Raw genomic sequence first — 19,794 nt, 5'->3', positions numbered from 1 at the left:
AGGGGTTATGTATTTCTGGATTTTTAATGGCTTGTAGGTAATATATAGGTCCCTATGGATCATTGGTTTAAACTAATATAGCTCCTCTTCTCAAATGATAATGGAATTAGGAGAAAGCCTTTATTTTGATTAAAAATGTCTTAGTATTCTTCACCTTTTCTTTCATAGAATAATCCTTTTGCCTTTGGCTTCTCTAGTTTCATTGTGCCTCTTTAGAGAAAGGATACATGTCTTTCATTAGTTGTGAAAATATTTTAGTCATTGTATCTGTGGATATTACCAAGATTTTACTTATTTATTCGTGAGAGACATAGGCAGAGGGAGAAGCAGGCTCCCTGCAGGGACTCAGTCGCAGGATCCTAGGATCACAACTGGAGCCACAGGCAGACGCTCAACCACTGACCCACTAAGCTACCCCTAACCTGTAGTTTATATAAAAAAGGATAAAAGATAAATGGCAAAGAACAAAATCATCCCTATACCGTATCTAGGTAATTTCCTTCACTCTGTCTTCTAATTCACTAAATTTTGTCTTTAGCTTTGTCTAATCTACTTATTTTTGTTGGGTTCATCTTTTTTCTTTTAAAAAATGATTTTATTATTTAGTTATTTTTTTAAAGTAGGCTCCATACCCAGCATGGAGTCCATCCTGGGGCTTTAACTCATGATCCTGGGATTAAGACCTGAGTGGAGATCAAGAGTCAGATGCTTAACTGACTGAGTGACCCAGGTGCCCCTTAAGAAAAAAAAAAAAAGACATTTATCATTTGTAGAACTTCTGTTGGTTCTCTTTGAAAATTTTGTTTTTTCCATAGTGTCTAATTCTTTTTTGTTTCGATATACATTTTGTTTTTAAGAATTTAAATGCCTTTAAAGTCTAATCATTTTAAGTGTCTAATCATTTAACACAGGGAGCCTGATGTGGGACTTGATATCAGATCCTGGGATCATGCCCTGGGTCCAAGGCAGATGCTCATTCACTGAGCCACCCAGGTTTCCCCACATGCAGCCTTTGAAATAGTCTAAATTTTGTAGTTGTATCATGGCATCAAAAGGCTATGAAATTTGATCAAAATGATTGGACTATTGGTGAAATACTTTCATTCACTTGTAGTTTGATGCTGTGCTATCTGCTTTACAACACTCTGAGTAACAAGTGTTATATAAAATTTACTATTGTATTTCATTTTGAGAACATCATCAAATACACTTTCTGTTATGTTAGCTAGAATGCCTTCTTTATTAAGCTCTCTGAATAAGAAGTTCAAGTGTGGCAGTTGTTTGCCATTTGCCATGCATTACTTTATTGATCTTAATTTCTTATTTATTTTATATTTTAATTCTTATTTAAACTCACATTTGTTAACATATAGCATAGTATTGGTTTCAGGAGTAGAATTTAGTGATTCATTGCTTACCTGTAACACCCAGTGCTCATCCCAACAAATGCCCTCCTTAATGCCCATCACCCACTTAGTACATCCTCCCCCATTCTCTTCCCTTCCAGCAACCCTCAGTTTGTTCTCTGTAGTTACTAGTCTCTTATGGTTTACCTCTCTCTCTGTTTTTATCTTATTTTCTTTCCCTTCCCCTATGTTTATCTGTTTTATTTCTTAAAATCCACCTGTTAGTGAAATCATACAGTATTTGTCTTTCTCTGACTTATTTCACTAAGTGTAATATATTCTAGTTCCATCCACACTGTTGCAAATGGCAAGGGTTCATTCTTTTTCATGGCTCTATTCCATTTTATATATATACACCACATCTTAACCATTCATCTGTCTAACATTTGGGCCCTTTCCGTAATTTGGCTATTGTTGACAGTATTGCTATAAACATTGGGGTGCATGTGCCCCTTCAAATCAGCATTTTTGTATCCTTTGGATAGTAGTGCAATTGCTGGGTTGTAGGGTAGTTCTATTTTTAACTTTTTTTTTCAAAAAGATTTTATTTTTATTTGAGAGAGAAAGAGTGAGCATACGAGTGGGGTTAAGGGTAGAGGGAGAAGCAGATTCCCCACTGAGAAGGGAGCCTGATGTGGGGCTTGATCCCAGGACCCCGGGATCATGACCTGAGCCAAAGGCAGATGCTTAACTGACTGAGCCACCCAAGTGCCCTTATTTTTAACTTTTTGAGGAACCTCCAGATAGTTCTCCAGAGTGCTGCACCAGTTTTCTTTTTTCTTTTCTTTTCTTTTCTTTTCTTTTCTTTTCTTTTCTTTTCTTTTCTTTTCTTTTCTTCTTTTCTCTTTTCTCTTTTCTCTTTTCTCTTTTCTCTTTTCTCTTTTCTCTTTTCTTCTTTTTTGCACCAGTTTTCATTCCCAAAAATAGTGCAAAAAGGGTTCTCCTTTCTCTGCATCCTTGCCAACAGCTGTTGTCTCCTAAGTTAATTTTAGTCATTCTGACAGGTGTGAGGTGGTATCTCATTGTGGTTTTGATTTATATTTCCCTGGTGATGAGTGATACTGATCAATTTTCCATACTTCTGAGATTCTTAACAGGATATGTATCAAAGTTATCCGAAACAGCAGCTTTTCCATGTTAGTGTACATCAGAATCACCAATAAAAAGATTGCTGAAACCCATTTTGAAAGTTTCTAATTTAGATCTGGAGAGGGGCTTGCTAATTTGCATTTTAAAGTGTTCCAAAAGGATGCTGGTTGTGTTGGTCTAGCGAACCACACTTTGACAACCATTCGTTGATTTAGGGCATTTTTTTTTTTTTTTCAAAATAACATGGGAGTGGGCCTAGGTCACAATAACTGGATAGGCCTAAGTTTTCTCAGCTAAATGCATCTTAATAACCAGTTTATGATAAAGTAATTTATGGATTTATGGAGCTTCTTTTTTCTTAATATATTAATTGCGGGGGGGGGGAGTGGTAGAAGGAGGAACTCTCAAGCAGACTCCCCGCTGAGCATGGAGCCAGATACGGGGCTCAGTCTCACAACCCATGAGATCATGACCTGAGCCAAAATCTGGAGTCCAGTGCTTAACCAACTGAGCCACCCAGGTGCCCCAATTTATGAGCTTTCTAAGAGAAGATACATGTATTTCTAATTGAGTGAGAACTATTGGTTACTGAATCCTGACCTATCTGCTCATTCAACGGCTCAGCAATTTGTGTATATTTTGGTTAATGCATGAAATAATCTCATGATTACAAGGAAAGTTACCTGGCTAGAAAGACAAGTTTGTAGATTCTGAAATTGTTATCTTTCCATGGTAACGCTGTTATTTCCTGTGAAAAAGAGTCCCCAATGCAAAAGTGATTGTACTTTGTTTATAAATGGAAGAGAGTGATAATTCCAATATCTTTATCCCCAATGGTTTTTTTTTCCTGTTATCAGTTGTTTCTCTTGGTTTTGATCACATTGCCTAATTTCTTTGAGCTTGCTATTAATGGTAACTATTGCATATGAAAAGTCAAAGGGATAATTTGAGGCCTAGAAAATTACTTATTTCTGGAGTGGATATGTATTTACTTCTGTCTAGTACTAGAAGCATTAATAATCTCAGTCTCAGATCACCTTAATTCAGTGGTTCTCCAGGTATGGTGTCTGATTGGCAATATCAGCATCACTGATACTCACTAGAAATGCACATTATTAGGCCCATCCCAGACCTAATAAGAATAAACTGTAAAGATTTGACACAACAATTTAACAAATCATTGAGGTAATTCTGATTTATACTAAAAATTTGAGAACTGCCTTAATTGAACTGAGGGTCGAGTTGATTAGAAGCTGTGTTTCAATCTATATGAAGGCTGTTATTCATAGGATATAATTTTTTTTTCATAGGATATAATTCTGATCAATATTTTGAGGGGCTTACAAAGCCCTTCATAGATGGTGGATCTTCATCTCTACTTTTTGTCTTTCTAGCTCTCTGTTGAAAGTTCAGCTTAGCCTCTCAACTACATCTTCTGGAATCAATAGATGCCTCAGGGGAAAATATAAATCTGAGCTCAGATCCCTGAGTTCCTTGTTCCTAATCTTTTTTTTTTTTTTTTTTTTAAAAAGAAACTATTTTTTTTTTAAGTTTTATTTATTTATGATAGTCACAGAGAGAGAGAGAGAGGCAGAGACATAGGCAGAGGGAGAAGCAGGCTCCATGCAACAGGAGCCTGACGTGGGATTTGATCCCGGGTCTCCAGGATCGCGCCCTGGGCCAAAGGCAGGCGCCAAACTGCTGCGCCACCCAGGGATCCCTCTTGTTCCTAATCTTAATTCCTAATTCTTCATTGCTTTCAGAGCCCTCAGATGTCTCAAACACATATATTTTTAATGTGTCTTTTGTCTAGCTTTTTTCCTAGTTTTCAGATAGTAGAAGGAAATTGATCTTCATTACCTAATCTGCCATTACCAGAAGTGGAGCAGTCTGAAGCCCATGGCTGTAAAAGATTAGGAAGTAAAGAAATGTCTCAAGGAGGAGAAAATGATAAGCACTGTATCAAAATAGGTCTTTTTTTGGAATTTTATAATGTTGATATGCTTAAAATAAGAATGGTGTTGGCACAATGAACTCTGTACTCAGGAGATCTTTTTTGTGGGAGTTTTTTTTTTTTAGGGGAACTGTTAGGTTTCTGTAGAGATCATTTGGGGGGGGGTAGCCATGTTCCTGTCTTCTTGTGACTATATTTTATAAATGAATGAAAAATAAAATATTTGACTATTGCTTCAAAATAAAGCTTCGAAAATAATGATTTTTAAAGTGTCGTTTTGGGTAAATTATCACTAAGAACTGAAGACTTTTGTCTCAATGAGTCTGAAAGCTTTTATTGAATGTCTGGTGCAATGAATATTCCTACATATTTGTGTTATCCTTAGGAAAAAAAAAGTATTGCAGTTGAATTTTCCTTAAATTCATGCCAGTGTCATCCCTCTCTCCCATCTCCAATGGCTGGTACAGTTGTTACAGCTTTTTAAAAAAATAGGTTTTCAAATAATCGTATTATAGTGTTTATTGAGTCTTCAATGTTTATGGATCTTTTTACAGTTAAATCGTCAGTCTGAAATTGTTTCTACCAGTTCTGGTGATCCCTGGAAGACATGTGCAAGACGAAACAAGGCTGAAAATTTAAAACCTTTGAAAGGCAACCCCATTGGGCTTAACATGTTGAGCAACAATAAGAAATTGAGGTATAGGCACTTCACTACACATTTCTATAGAAAAGAAAAGGTTTGACATAAAAAATTAACTACTTTTGTGGGCAGTTGACCCAACCTATACCTTTTCTTTTCACTTTATTAGCCAAGAGGTAGAATTGCTTCAGGGTGTGGATTTTTTGCTTTGAATCTTGGGATTAAGGTTGATTGCATTCCAAAAAAAAAAAAAAAAAAGATTGAATGCAGTGATTTCTTGGTTCTGAATAAAAATATTTCAAGAAAAGTTTCAATAGAATAGGATTTCATAAGATAAGCTTGCTCTCATATAGTTAGTAAAATCTTGGTCATAGTATTAGGAATAGAAGGCACTGGAGGTAGACTGGTTCTGTCTCCTTTAGAGGATACATAGTCAGAATTGTCTCATAAGGGAATTTTTTTTTTTTTTTTTTTTTTTTAAGATTTCTTATTCCTCTTCTCTTCTAGATACATCCCACCTTTCCTTAGTGGTAGTCATAGGGAGCTACTTTTACTGGTATGATTGGGCGTTACATCTCCCAAAAATAGGGTTGAAAATCCCTGTTTCATTTTAATTTTGTCAATATATAGATAGAAAACTGGGGTACATAAAGGCTAAGTAACTTTGAAGTCATATGCTGTTCTTCATTTTTTAAAAATGTCAACTTTGAAGAAGTAGAATTAGAGACTCCACTTTTTTTATAATTCGTACATTTGATTTTTATTTTGGCATTTAAGAAAATTTTGTAATATTATGGTTTAAAAGCTTTTTATATGGATAGTCCCTAATAGAGAAGAAGAAAATGCCAGAATTAATTTATAAGGTATTTTATAGTGCAAAACATTCATTTAGGATTCCTGATTTCTTTCTTTCTTTTTTTTTAAAGATTTTAATTTATTTACTCATGAGAAACACAGAGAGGGGGAGAGAGAGAGAGAGAGGCAGAGACACAGGCAGAGGGAGAAGCAGGCTCCATGCAGGGAGGCTGATGTGGGACTCGATCCCTATCCCTGGTCTCCAGGATCACTCCCTGGGCTGAAGATGGCACTAAACCGCTGAGCTGCCAGGGTTGCCCCGGATTCCTAATTTCTATTCTAGTGTTCTTTTACTCTGTATCTTCTTTCATGAATTGTATTGGAAACATTCCAGAGACAAATTCAGAAAAGTGGAAAATTTCTAATGGACAATTTAATATGGTCAATTGAGTTGATATATAGTTTTTAGTGTGAAGATTTTTATGTGTATATATGTATGTTCAGATTTATTTTGCATATATGTATGTGATTCTCCTCTGTTCAGATTACTTTTTGTCTCTTGCATCTGCAGTGAAAACGCACAAAATGCATCAATATGTTCTGGAACTGTAGTTCATGGTAGACGTTTTCATCATGCTAATGCACAGATATCACTAGTAAAAACAGCAGCCCAAAGGTAAGGATTCAAATTGCCTTTGTTTAGTAATATATACCATCCTCTTTAATAGTTTTGCACTGTTTTTTTCTTTTCTTTAACCTTTTTTTTTTTTTTTTTAACTTTATGGAACTTTACTGTGTTTCTCTTGTCTGTAATGAGATATTCCTGTCTCTGAAGTAATTCATGTCCTAGAATTTTATTATTTTATATCTGCTTTTGAATAAATCACATTCGGTAAATAGAAACTTAAATAAAAGCCTTCCTATTGCATTATATTCCAGTTAAATTAATCTGATTTTACAACGTTGACAAGAAATCTTCAGCTGGTAGTTTAGCTCTGATGAGTAAAAACTACAGTACTTTCTACTGTGCTACTTACTTTTTAAGATTTATTGGATTTCATAGTAATAAAATAAATCACATTATTAGTTTTAACTGAGAAAATTTTGTGTTTCAGTAGATTTGGATGTTCTCATTGATCTTCAAAGTAATACTTGAACCTTGAAATAATGAAAGTAACAGTGGGGAAAGCTTAGTGTTTGAAATATGATGTTACAAAATTTTAGTTGAATTTCACTTCTGAGTCAATTTTAATTGATTAAGAAATTCTTAGGCTCCAACAATAAAATAATTTTGCGGTATGAATAGATGTGTAAAGTGTTTTTATAAGTAGTAAAGTTTAAAGATTTGGTATATATGCTAGATGCTGTTCTTCATTTTTTAAAATTGTCAATCTAGATTGTTGCTCATTCAGAAAATGTCGTGACTCTTAGAAACCCTTGCTATATTTACTATGTACATAGATTTGCTGTAGCATAGATTTTTAACTTAAAAACCTTAAATCTTTCTCATACTTTAGAATAAGATCTTTCTTTTGCATAAATATATTATTTTATCATAGATAAACATAAGATCATAATATTTGAGAAATGCAACTAAAAAGAGAACTTACGGCACATACCAAAAAATACCAAAAGATTGGCTTCTCTTACTGTAAAGTATATAAATCAAGCTCTCTGGCCAAACAAATGGAACAAACATGAAACTAAGTAATAAAAGGAGAGTAATTAATGGGAAGGCAAAAAGAGAAGACACAGTATTTTCACACACTGATCATGTTGCTAGAATCCACTGCTGACAAAGATTTGTCTTTTTGATATTCTGAAAATGTCCTTGTTGAAATACTCATTTATATTTTATAATCACATGATATATTCTACAACCAAAATTATTACTTCTTTTGAACTTATTTATTAGTTTGGAATTATTTGCAGTGCTACCTATTCTTTCCATCCCTGCTCTCATCTTTGGTAATGTTAAAAAACTGATTTCAGTCTGGAAATTGGTTTGTGCTTTGTTTTATTCTAGGTCTCGACACCTATTATACCTTGCATATATATTATTGCTGTCTGCATAAAAGATTAGATTCTGTGAAGAGGAAATGGCATTTAGTAGTAAAATATTATTTCTTTAAAAAAAAAAAACCCCAAAAAACCAAGCTGAATTAGTTTTTATTTAGAGAGACATCCTGAGTGAAAGTCCTTGACAAGAACAACTAGGGGCAGTAAGGAAAACTGAAAAATCATGTCAGGACAGATGCTATTTATCCTTGTCCCTTATTTATAGAATAAACATTTCTTATTCCTACTGTGTTAATGTCATTAAGAAGATTTTGACATTCAAAGACAATTCATTGAGAGTTTTTCGCATTTTCTTCATTCAAAATTATTGAATGATTTTATGCTACGTGCCACACATAGATGAGGTATAGAGTAGTCAAAGGTGACTTTGACAAAATCCCTCCTTTCAAGCTCAATTTTGACTAGGGTAGAGGATAGAAAGACAAGTAAAAAAAATAATTACATGGTAAGCACAGTGTAGTAGACACAGTTTGCATAGTGCTATTTACAGAGAAGGGAGCTGTGAAGAATTCACAAAGCATGTATTAAAGAAGCTTTGGAGTGTACTAGCTAGAAGAGAACCCTCCATGTGGTAGGACTCACATCTTCAAAGGCATGAAGAAAGCCTTCACCTAAGGTGGTTACTACCAAACCTTTGTTGTTGTTGTTGTTGTTTTTCATTTGTTTAAACCTTTAGTTTTAATTAGTATAGTGTTGGCGCAGTTGTCAGACTTCAGGTGAGGTGAGCACCCTGGTTTTCACTGGCTTTTACAGCTCAACTCTTAATTTGAAATGAAAGGAAATGCCACAAATTGGTAATTCATACAGTCCTCTTGGAGAGGGAGATATAATTTGTCTTTAAAAAGTAACTCCTGCATTTTGAATAATTTGTAGTTCTTTAGTAAGCTATGAAAACAAATACATGACACTTTTTTAATCTGAAGGGAATAAATGGAGATTAATATATCTGATTAGACTAGCTACTATTTGGGAGAACATTACATTTCAATCTATTTTCTTATTGCTACTACAAATGTTAGTATAAATCATATTTAGAAGATAGGTTGCTTATGTACTAGTAGTAAAGGTGGGGGGTAGTCTTAGTATAGAAAAATGAAATGCAGAAATTTAAAAATCTATATATCACTATACTATCTCCATCCCTAATTTCAGTGAGACTTGCTAAAAGAGCATATTTACTGGTTTATGTTTTATTTACGTTTTCACTTTTTTTTGTTTTTGTTTTTTATTAAGGATAGGTGAAAAGACTTGTAAGGACCGTAGGGGAAAATGAATGTCTACAAAAGCATATATAATCCATAAATGGGAAAATGGGCTCCTGGAATAAGCAAGATTTAATTATTAATGAAAAGCACACCTTGAAAGAATTTTTGAAGTCTTAAATCAGGTCATGGATACCAGAATCAATCAATCTCTCTTTTTTCCTTCCTTTTTTAAAACATTTAAGAACGCTAGTACAGCACTAGTACAAGAATGAAATAGTCCAACAAGAATGTAAGTTGACATTTTAAAAAGTCCTACATTACTAATAATGGCTTCCCTCTCCATTTTTCAAAAGCTTTTTTTTATTATTATTTTTTTAATACGTATGCTCCTCTAGGTCAGGACTTGATAATAAACACATACTAAGGAATCTTGTGGAAGCACAGTGACTTACAAATTAGATACCATATCATAATAAATGCATTTTCTTCAAGGATAAGAAAAATAAGCATGGGCATATATATATTTTGTTTTGTGTTTTTTGTTTTCTTCCTTAACTCCCTTGGTTTATTGGAAAGAACCAAACCTGTTTCTTCTACTGCTACTCTGTCTTCTACCTCTTTCCTTTACTCTATACAGGTGAGTTTAAAAAAACAAAAACAAGAGACTACTAAACTCTTCTCACTTCTTGGGCACAACAGTGTAAAGCTAGATGGCTGTATTAGGTATTAATATCTAACTTTTGGTTTTCTTTTTTTTTTTTTTTTTTTTTCTGGAAATAGAGGTCCAGTAGAAATAAATAGATAAGTTGGACTATACTTAAACTATATATTCGTTTTATTTATTTTAATAGGGGTATGGTAGTATTCCCTCACTGTTTTGTCATTTATCCAACATAAATTTATTTTATACAGGTTATCCTGTTTTGTTTTTTGTTTTTTTTTATGGTAAGGTAAAATTTCTACTGTGGTTTCATGTAAGCTTATAATTCTCTTTTTTTTTTTACTATTGAAAACTTAAGAGTTTCTTTTCAGTGTTGTTTATGCAAAACCACATAACTTTTTTTTAATTTTAATTTGCCAGAATTGATATTTTACTTGTTTGTTCCATGCTATAGAAATATGAGAATAATATTTATATTCTCATATAATATTACTCAGGGAATTTGTAAAGAGTGTTTTACTTACAATTAGTTCTGAATATTTTGATCATTTTATAATGATGAATAATTCTAAGATATGAATCTTATTCTAGATTAAAAGTTTTTATAATTTTACTCGAGTAATTGATAATGATAGTTTTTTAAATTTTCCATAAACTGTGGAGAAGGATGGACCTGCTATACATTGGATTTTTTATTAAAGGCTAGGATTTTAAATCTCAGGCCTTGCCTTGTATCCAAAACTATATACTGCTGTATTTAATTTATGGCTTTAATGCAAGTTTCAACCTTAAAAAATTTTTTTTTCTTACTCAGAAGCTAATTATCACACCTGGTAACAGAATTGGAACCACTAAAAATTTTATAACTTTCAGGAAATTATTCTTTGAAGACTATTTACATAAATACTTTAAAATAACATATCTTCAAATGGTTGATGGTCAAATAAAGCTCTTTTCAAGAATCTTTCATCTCTTTGTACATCCTTTTTTCTTAAATACGTTTAGATATAAATTTTCTGTATTAACAAAAATTGAAAAAACAGTTTACATATCTGACAAGATTCTAAACTTAGTATATAACATATATATAATGTGTTTAAAATAAATTAATCACATTAGAGTTTTGCCTTATTGACTGCAGTACTAAAACTACAATGATATATCAAAAATGAGGTCTTGCCTCTTACATTGTTTTTCTTTTTCATGTTTTAAGCAGTCTGGACCAAAAGGAAAGGTAAGCTTAATATTGATGACATTAGAGCATGGATATAACAGTACGATATCAGATTATTTTTGTGCTTTGAAAAATATCCATTGAATTAGAGTTCATCAGTAAAGCTTATTGATTATTTTAATAAATGGAAACATTAATGGCAGAACATGCTATTTGACTTATGTGGGTAATGTTTTACCACAGTTCTTAGTATGGTTATGTATTTATGCTGACGTGACTGCTTTCCTTTTAAAAGTGGAATATTTTAATGCCTTAGTAGTAAAGTTGTTTTCAGTTAATAGCATTAAAATTTTTCTTATTAAATTTTATTGATAATACTTTTTACACTTTATGAGTTAGAGTTGAGGGGGAAAATGGAATTAGAATACCTTAAGCATGGTGTTAAAACTCTAAACATCAATATTTTCCTATTTTGACCTAAAACAGAATTTATGATCACTATTTGTTCCCTTTGTAATAACATTGGTAGGCATATGTCCTTTAGCAGGAGTGTCGAATGACGTAAATAACACGGAAACAAATTTTTTAAGAATGCACATTTCTGAATAGTGCACTGATTGCAATTGTTTTAAAGCAAATGTTTATAGGAATAGTTTCTCTCCTCAGTGTGTTATGTAGAATTTTTTGTGCATGTACATCTGTTTTCTTTTATGAGAATCTCATAGCCTCTTATGAACCTCCCCACAAAAAAAAAAAGGTTAATAGCCCTTGTATTAAACCAATACTTTATGTAATTGGTAAAGGTTAAAGAAAGAACATTCTATAATTTTGTTTACTTATATAATCTTAAATTTATAATTTTTTAAAGTTGTAGAGAAATTAAAGAGGACAACTTGCAGTATTTTTAAAAATGCAGTATTCCCCTTCCTTAATGAACACTAAGGTCTGAAATATAAGGATGATCCTGCCAGCAGAAAATTTAGGCATATTTTATAATTCTGAAATACTTCACAATTCTTACATGTTTTAGGTGAATGGGTTGTGCAGATATTTTACTGTCTGTCTCCTGGGAAAGAAAAACTATTTTTCCATTGTATCTATTTTTATCTTTGAGTAAAGCATTATTTCTTCCGATGTCGATGAGTCATTTTATCTTTAAAATTGTTAACTCATGACTACATATTTTTTGGAAAACCATTAATAAGATTTTGAAAATAAAATTGCTGAAGAATGTATATTAAATAACTCTTTATACAATCATACACAAAACAGCCTCTTGGTTTATATAAATACTTTTCCTGTGTTATGCCAGATAAAATGTAAGTACTCTAATATTCTCAGATTAATATAAAGGTCTTAGATTATTCTGTTTTTCACAATAGTCTTGGAGGGTTTATACTGACTTTTTGCACTGTTTTGGTTTATGCATATTTCTGTAGTGGAAATTTATTCATTGATACATTCAGCAAATATTTCAATGACTTTATGTGCCAGGCACTATTCTAGGAGCAGACAGAAATCCCTAGCCTCTTGGAGCTTACATTCTTGTTGGAATAATACTAGAATAGGAATCAGAAGATATGGAATTGAGTAATCAGCAATACCATTAGACACATGCCTTACTGTAAAATGGGGATAATATTTGCCCATTTTAAAGGAGATTTGTGAGGAACAAGTGAGGTAATTATTTAAAACTGACTTACATATTGTAAAATTTGAAATTTCTGTAATAGTAATAGATCTTCAAATTCTTTCAGACTTTTGTGCTAAATGACTGGCAGAGACCAGATATGAAGCAGCAACTGTTTATAAAATACCTTATAATGAATATACCCGAGTGCTTTATTCAGCAGCAGTTATCTTTAAGTTGAACCTAGCCCATGAAACCCTTGGATTCTTATATAGAATTATGTTTATCTTTGTTGGAGATAAAGTGAGAGGAACTTTTGCATCAGTACATTTTACTCTGTGAGATGAAATAATAGAAATCTATACAACAGACAGTAAAGAAGGATGAAAGGAAACCATCAAGTCTGTCAGCTGTGACAGTAATTGTGATCGGGTTGAATATATTTAATAAAAGACCAATTGTTTGGATTAAACCCAGTTATACTATGTTTATAAGAATCACACATAAAGTAAGATTCTGTAAGGTAAAAAGGCTGTTTAGAATCACAAAAGAAGCAAACAGAAAACATGAGTATAATTTTAATAAAAACAGAATTAAGGATTAGTACTAAATAGGATGAAGGAGCAAGTTTTGTAATGGGCATAGACTATAAAAGTATAACAACTTCATTTAAAATTTCCTTAAAATATTTAAAATGTATTAAGTTCCCAGTTAGAGGCCAGCTGTAGAAGATTTTAAATATATCTCTCGGAAAATTAGACTGACTTATGAGTTTAACATCAGTTTGGATTAATGAATTTTAACATTTGAATATGAATACGTTGATTTTATAGAAATACATGTCTTTTGGATCGGGTAGAGCAATGGAAAGAATAAATTGAGCTATCATTAAAATCCAGCAGAAACCAAGACAACAAAAACCCCACACCCAGATCCTGGCTTTTAATACCACTCTCTAATAAAAGTAATGTGGAGAAATGACTGATTCTAGGTTTGGGTTAGGGAAAACGCAAAATGAATGTGAAGTGTTTTAGTGTTAGAAACCAAGCAACTACTCAAAAAACAAAAGGGTCCTTGCCTCAACAGCACATGTACTAAAATTGTAACATTACAGAAAAGATTTTTATGGCCCTTATATAAGGATAATAAGTAGATTACAAAGCATTCTATATTTCTGTGAATTTTGTGTTTATATATATATATTTTGTACCAGAATAAAGAAAAAAATGATACCACATCAAGGGGACACAGGAGCCAACTGAAAGTGTGCCCAAAGACTAAAACTTCAACAATTGGATTATAACCTAAAGGATGTGATTGAGTAAATCGTTTATTTACTCGGCTATCCTAGGGTTTTACAAGCTACATAAAGTGAATTGAAGGAAATGGACAACTGTTTATTATAGAATTCTAAATAATTTGTGTAGATACTCCAGATTTCAGGAAATGGAGTTTACCCTCACCTCTTTTGTGTGCAGGACTGACTTGTTTATTTGCAGATAGAGTGTAGAAAGAGAAAAATAGTAACTCTAGAATGGAGAAACTTGGCAAACACTACCTTAACCAAATAATGAAGGTTAACATCACCAGTGATAAATTTTATGATATTATTATATACTTCCTGATATGATGTGATGAGAAGAGCACTTCAAATTTGCAATATCCTTCCCCCAAATATATAGCCTTTGTCTAATTGTGAGAAAAACATTAAGAGTGACCCAGGTTGAAGGGCATTCTACAAAATAATTGATAATTCTCTTCCAGAATGCCAAGGTCATGAGAGATCATATAAGACTGGGTAACAGAGGAGGCTAGAAAGACAATACAACTAAAAGCAGTGAATCCTGGATTGGATTCTGGTTCAAAAAAAGGATATTAGTGGAATAGTTGGTGAAATTCAAATAAAGTTTAGCATATTTAGTTAATAGCATACTGGTGTTGGTTTCTTTTTTGACATATGTATAATGATGAAGGTGCTAACATTAGGAGAAACTGGGTGAGGGATATAATTCTGAATTGATTTTTTAACTTTTCTGCAAATCTAAAATTATTCCATAATTAAACTATTTTAAAAAACTTTCAGAGCTGAGGCCTAAGCTTTAATAAGCAGAGCATTTTGAGGTTATTTAAAGTATTCTGCACAGAAGAAAAAAAAACTTCCCAATTGTTTTATGCAGCTTACAAAGTGTGGGTCCATGAAGTTTTTTTTTTTTTTTAAACTTCTACACAAAACATAAACCCTCACAAGCAAAAACACAAAACAAAACAATAAAACCCCCAAAAACAAACCCTACCTTCTAGATAACATGACAGGGAAGTTTCTATGCTTCTGCTTGATTTGAAGTGAGAAAGAAATATCCACTGAGAAAACCTAGGCTTCATACGTGTTTGGAGTTTGAAATTTTCCTATCTGTAGGGTGATGGAACCCACAAACCAAGAAATTAACATAAAATTTGATTTTTGATCATCTAACAAAATTTTTTAAAAGCTTAAGTTTATTTTTTTAATACAGAGTTTTTTACTTTTAATTTTTGTGGAATATAACTATTAATTGGGTATGAAATTTTAGAGTATTAAAAATTACCACACTCCCTATAAGAATCCCTGTTTGACCACAATATTTTACTTTTTAAAATACCTACTTCAGGGGCACCTGGCTGGCTCATATAGTAGAGCATGTGACTCTTGATCTTGGGGTGGTGAGTTCGAGGCCACGACGGGTGTGGAGTCTTGAACTCTCACATCCCTGAGATCCTGTTCCTGGTTTTGTCTCTGGTCTAAGTCTTCATCATCAGGTCTTTTTCCTCTGGACATGACATCCAGATCTCCGATTTTGAAACCAAATTTCTCTGGAATGCCAATTTCTTTAGCAAGTTGCTCTCTGCTATCAAGGGTTGTCCGTAAATGCCTCGATGAAGGTGTAAATTGTGAGGAAGTCTTCTCTACTTTGAATATCCTCTTCAGGGTGATCCTGGGCTTGGCTTGATTCTAAGTCCTCATCGGGTTCTGATTTTTTCTGGCACTGGTGTCTAGCTCTTCGATTCTGAAACCAAATCTGAATTCCAGACTCTTCAGTGTTGACTTTTAAAGCCAGTCTTCGTTTGGTAGGTAGCATAACCTGGGTAAGGATTTTGGTCAAATGCCTTGAAGAGGATTTTTAGTTGATCTGTGAATTTGGTACAGCATGTCTGTGACTGATGGCTGTGGTCTTGTTTGGAGAGTCTTCGGCCATGTTGGAAGAGAGTTCTGAAGTCTTAAGGATTCAAAAACTAAATTTTACAGAATATAAGATAGTTTGTGGCTGGGAAGTTTTCAAAAATTTTCTTGTCAAAGTAATACTACTTTCATCCTGAAATTCTTGTATTAAATTTTAAGGTATGCTTTTATTTCAATAATTTATTCATACATATTTTGGAAAGAAAAATTAGTTTTCCCTATTTATATAGATAGAGAAACACATAGAAAATACTAATATGGCCATAGGTCTGGAAATGTTGCCAAATATGAAGAATAATTTATTAACACTACATTATAAAACATGATAGTCATGGATTATATGATATGTGGTGTTTGTTCTTCATTAGCAAAATGTAGTTTAATGCACTGTGTCAAAATTGCAAAGAATACAGCGTGTTTAATGCAGCAGTTTCACCCGTCCCTTCACATGTATGATTGTTGTCTTAAATGACTTATGTCAGTTATTACTGAACAAACCTGAATATGTAGCATACCCCAGAATGAATAAGCAGGTTCAAAATAACAAAATCCAAAATATCTGTATTTTCAGATTTTGTGCCCATTCTCTCTCAAATAATTATTTTCTGTGTTGATAATCCTTAGTATTTAAGAATGTATACTATTTGTGTTATACACTATTTTAAAAATAATTTTTAGAGTTTACCATGATCGTATCATCATACTTTGCTTCATATTCATTGCCTCTGTTGCATTTTTAAAGTTTGTATCTTTATTTTTCCAAAGTGAAGAGTTATAAAAATTAGAGATTTAAAAAAACGGTTATTTGAGTTAAAGATAAGACTACATTATATCCTCTTTGGTATGAAAATGTATGGAATATAAAAACATGAGTTTTATTTTTTAAGTTTAGTGTAATTAGCTAAAAACCTACCTTCTTTATTAGTGCTAGTAGTACTATTATCTCTAAGGCAAATTCTCATCTTTACAACTCCTATCCTCATGAATTTTAAAAATTTTTTCATGGTTGAAATTGCCCAGTTGTACAAATACGCTGCTTGATAATCATGAAAATTCTATTACTTAACAGTATTGATGCAATTTGCTGGATTTCAGATTCTGACATTGCTATTTAATAGTTATGTGAGTATAGGCAAGTTAACTGACCTTATTGTGCCTCAGTCTCATCTGTAAAGTGCTAATAATAGTATATACTTCATAAGGTAATTGTGAGGATTGTTTAATAGTTATAAAGCTCTTAGAATAGTACCTGGCACATGATGCTCACTATTGCTAACTGCTAAAGACACTACTATCACTACTCTTAACTATTTTCTTGTTTCATTCCCATATTTTTTTTTGAGAGCTTTGATTTTTATAACTTAAGAATATGAAATTTCTTTTAGAAAAATTTATTTATGGTTTTTGTTTAATTGTATACTCATAGGTGTTGAATGCTAATGTGTATGAGTTTACAAATAATATAGCTTCTTCTATTTTTAATTCCTTGGCTAAGTAAGATGGGAATATTTTTAGAAGTTTTTAAAGTATTATTATATCTTCATAATATAGTCATAGTACAAGACTAAAATACTTCATAATTTCTGGTTTTGTACATAATATTTTTTGTGTTGACTTTGAAATGTCCTCAAGACCAGTATCTCAATAGCCATTTATTCCTTTAGTCATTGACTTGTTTTTGAATAACTAAAAACATTTACAGCAAAATTGGTCAAATTGGTTATTATTAAGCTGATTTTTTAAATTTAGAAAATGTGTGACAGTGAAGTAATACATGTTCCTTTTTTATGTGGTTTTTTGAATTGATTATGAAGATAATTCCAAAAGAAAACTAAAGTTTTGTGCACCATATAACTTTGGTGACTACTCTGAAGCGACAATGATTTGGATTCATTTATTATTAACTATATATTTGAAAATCTGCTTGCTATGGGCTTTGATTAACAGTCTAAATAAAATATGGTCACTGTTCTTAGAGACCTTACAATGTAATAAGCTTTAGTATATCTTATAATACAGTTTTATTTTATAGTATCACTTTTTTTTATGTGGCAAAGAAGCTATTGTTTTCTTTTAATAAACATATTGTAAGTATTTCCTCAGCCTTTTCGTTTTGAAAATATTTTTTTCTGTTAGAATAAAGCTATATAAATTTCCTTTTTTAGGAAAGAATACCCACCTCATGTCCAAAAATTTGAAAATAATTCTGTAAGGTTGAGTCGGCCTCAAGGTGTTGGTAAGTGTGTACAGTTTTATTTGTTGATACCTGTGAAGGGTTTCAAATAGTTGTATGAAAGGTAGAAATAGAGATGGTTTTAGAATATTCCCAAGTATAATAGATATATGTAGAAAAGCATTTTGAAATCTTACTTAAAATTTTTTGTGACCTGAAATTATCAGGGTGGTTGCACAATCAGGAGATAACAGTGTGAAACCTTTTTTTTAAATTAGCATTTTCATTAAATTCAGGATCCACGTATGAACTGTAGATGGGTTATAGCTTCAAAATTGTGTTTTGTTGAACTGTATTATAATTATAATCTTTCATGATGTAATTTTCTTATTTTAAATGGTTATGAGCCTAAAATTTAGAATATATTAGGCAACCACTGAATTTAAGAGACCATTCCTAGGGCAGTTGGGTTAATAGTAGATGTTGGAAATAGTCGTGGGTAGAAATTTTTATTTTCATTGAAATAATCTTTTAATGTACTGATATTAGTGCAAAAATAAAGGCAAATAACATTTATGGAAAATGTTTCACTATCAAATTGATTTTTATTATCTAGTGATTCTTAATCTGTGTGTCTATCTTGTTTGTCCCAGGCCTTTTCTTGCTTAAACCAGGACTTCTGGTTTTATCCAAAATTAATTTAAACAGCTGTGTTTTCCTGGTAGCTAAGAGTTTGTTTTTTAAAGCACCCATATTCTTTGCTACTCTGAGTGGAAATCTTTTATTTGTATATTAAATGTATCCCTATTTTATGAAGAGAGTATTCCAGATTTATCTTCATCCTTTCTTAATAACTTGGCAGTTAGGTATGTGAATTATATTTGGCAGTACATGGACACTACATTAAATTTATTAATAATGACTACCCACTTCAACATTCATTCTGTTATACCTTAAATCTTTTTTGAACTCTTGTACTGGATACTGAGTCAAATGCTTTGTATTCATAATTTACTTTTATCCTAGCTCATTATCCCGGATCCTTTAAGCTAAATTTAACTTTACCTGCATTGTGTACAGAGGAAACTGAAACACAGAAGAGTTAGACAGTTTCTCAGGGACATGGAGCTGATAATGCAAAAGCCTATACCACCATTGTGCTTTACTGTTTTCATGCTAGATCAGAAAGAAAGTTATTTCTACTCCTCAGAGGAGAACTGCATAATAGGTATTATCATTCCTATTGCACAAGTGCATTTTGGTAAGTTAAGTGATATTATCTTCTAGTTTTAGATACGAGTCAGCCCCAGGTTTGTTACAAATAATTTTTAAAGTTTATTTGACAACATTCATTAAGTAGATAAAAATAATGTTTACATTTTTTTAAAATTTTGAATCATTTTTGACTTAGACAAAAGTTGTAAAATCAGTACAGCGTACCCATTTACCCTTTACCAGCTTCCCCTGTTGTAACATCTTACAGTCACAGAAGTACATTTATCAAAACTAAGAAATTGGCATCAGTATAACATTCTTAAGCTATTTCACCAGTTTTTCATTAATACTCATTTTCTCCTCTAAATTCTAGTTTGGCATTTCATACTACATTATTTGTCATGTCTTTAAGTTTGTCTGACAGTTTTGAAGAGTAATGGTCGGTTACTTCATAGAATGCCTCTCAATTTGAGTTTATGTGATGTCTTACGATTAGGTTGAAGCTATGCATTTTGGAAAGACACAAAAGTGATGTGTCTTTTTAAAACACATAACA

At 32.1% G+C, this 19,794-nt stretch overlaps 1 protein-coding gene and 1 non-coding gene across 11 annotated transcripts in view; both read left to right on the top strand.

Moving 5' to 3' along the window:
• The window catches only part of SENP6 (SUMO specific peptidase 6), a 116,574-nt gene that overhangs the window by 32,764 nt on the left and 64,016 nt on the right, over nt 1–19,794 (top strand). For 4 of the 10 annotated variants that reach the window (XM_077903327.1, XM_077903331.1, XM_077903337.1 and 1 more), the window contains 4 exons: nt 5,004–5,146; nt 6,456–6,560; nt 11,043–11,063; nt 18,016–18,086. In XM_077903327.1, the coding sequence (XP_077759453.1) occupies nt 5,004–5,146; nt 6,456–6,560; nt 11,043–11,063; nt 18,016–18,086 (340 nt within the window). The remainder of the gene's footprint in view (nt 1–5,003; nt 5,147–6,455; nt 6,561–11,042; nt 11,064–18,015; nt 18,087–19,794) is intronic. The other 6 variants (XM_077903329.1, XM_077903333.1, XM_077903328.1 and 3 more) reach the window with 5 other exon arrangements.
• On the top strand, nt 13,704–13,809 carry LOC144317923 (U6 spliceosomal RNA). Its single transcript, XR_013383805.1, has one exon. It is a non-coding gene; the product is annotated as a U6 spliceosomal RNA (small nuclear RNA).

The sequence above is a fragment of the Canis aureus genome, chromosome 7 (assembly GCF_053574225.1).
Source record: "Canis aureus isolate CA01 chromosome 7, VMU_Caureus_v.1.0, whole genome shotgun sequence".
NCBI lineage: Eukaryota > Metazoa > Chordata > Mammalia > Carnivora > Canidae > Canis > Canis aureus.
The sequence above is the reverse complement of the archived record's forward strand: the minus strand, read 5'-3'. Positions and strand labels throughout refer to the sequence as shown.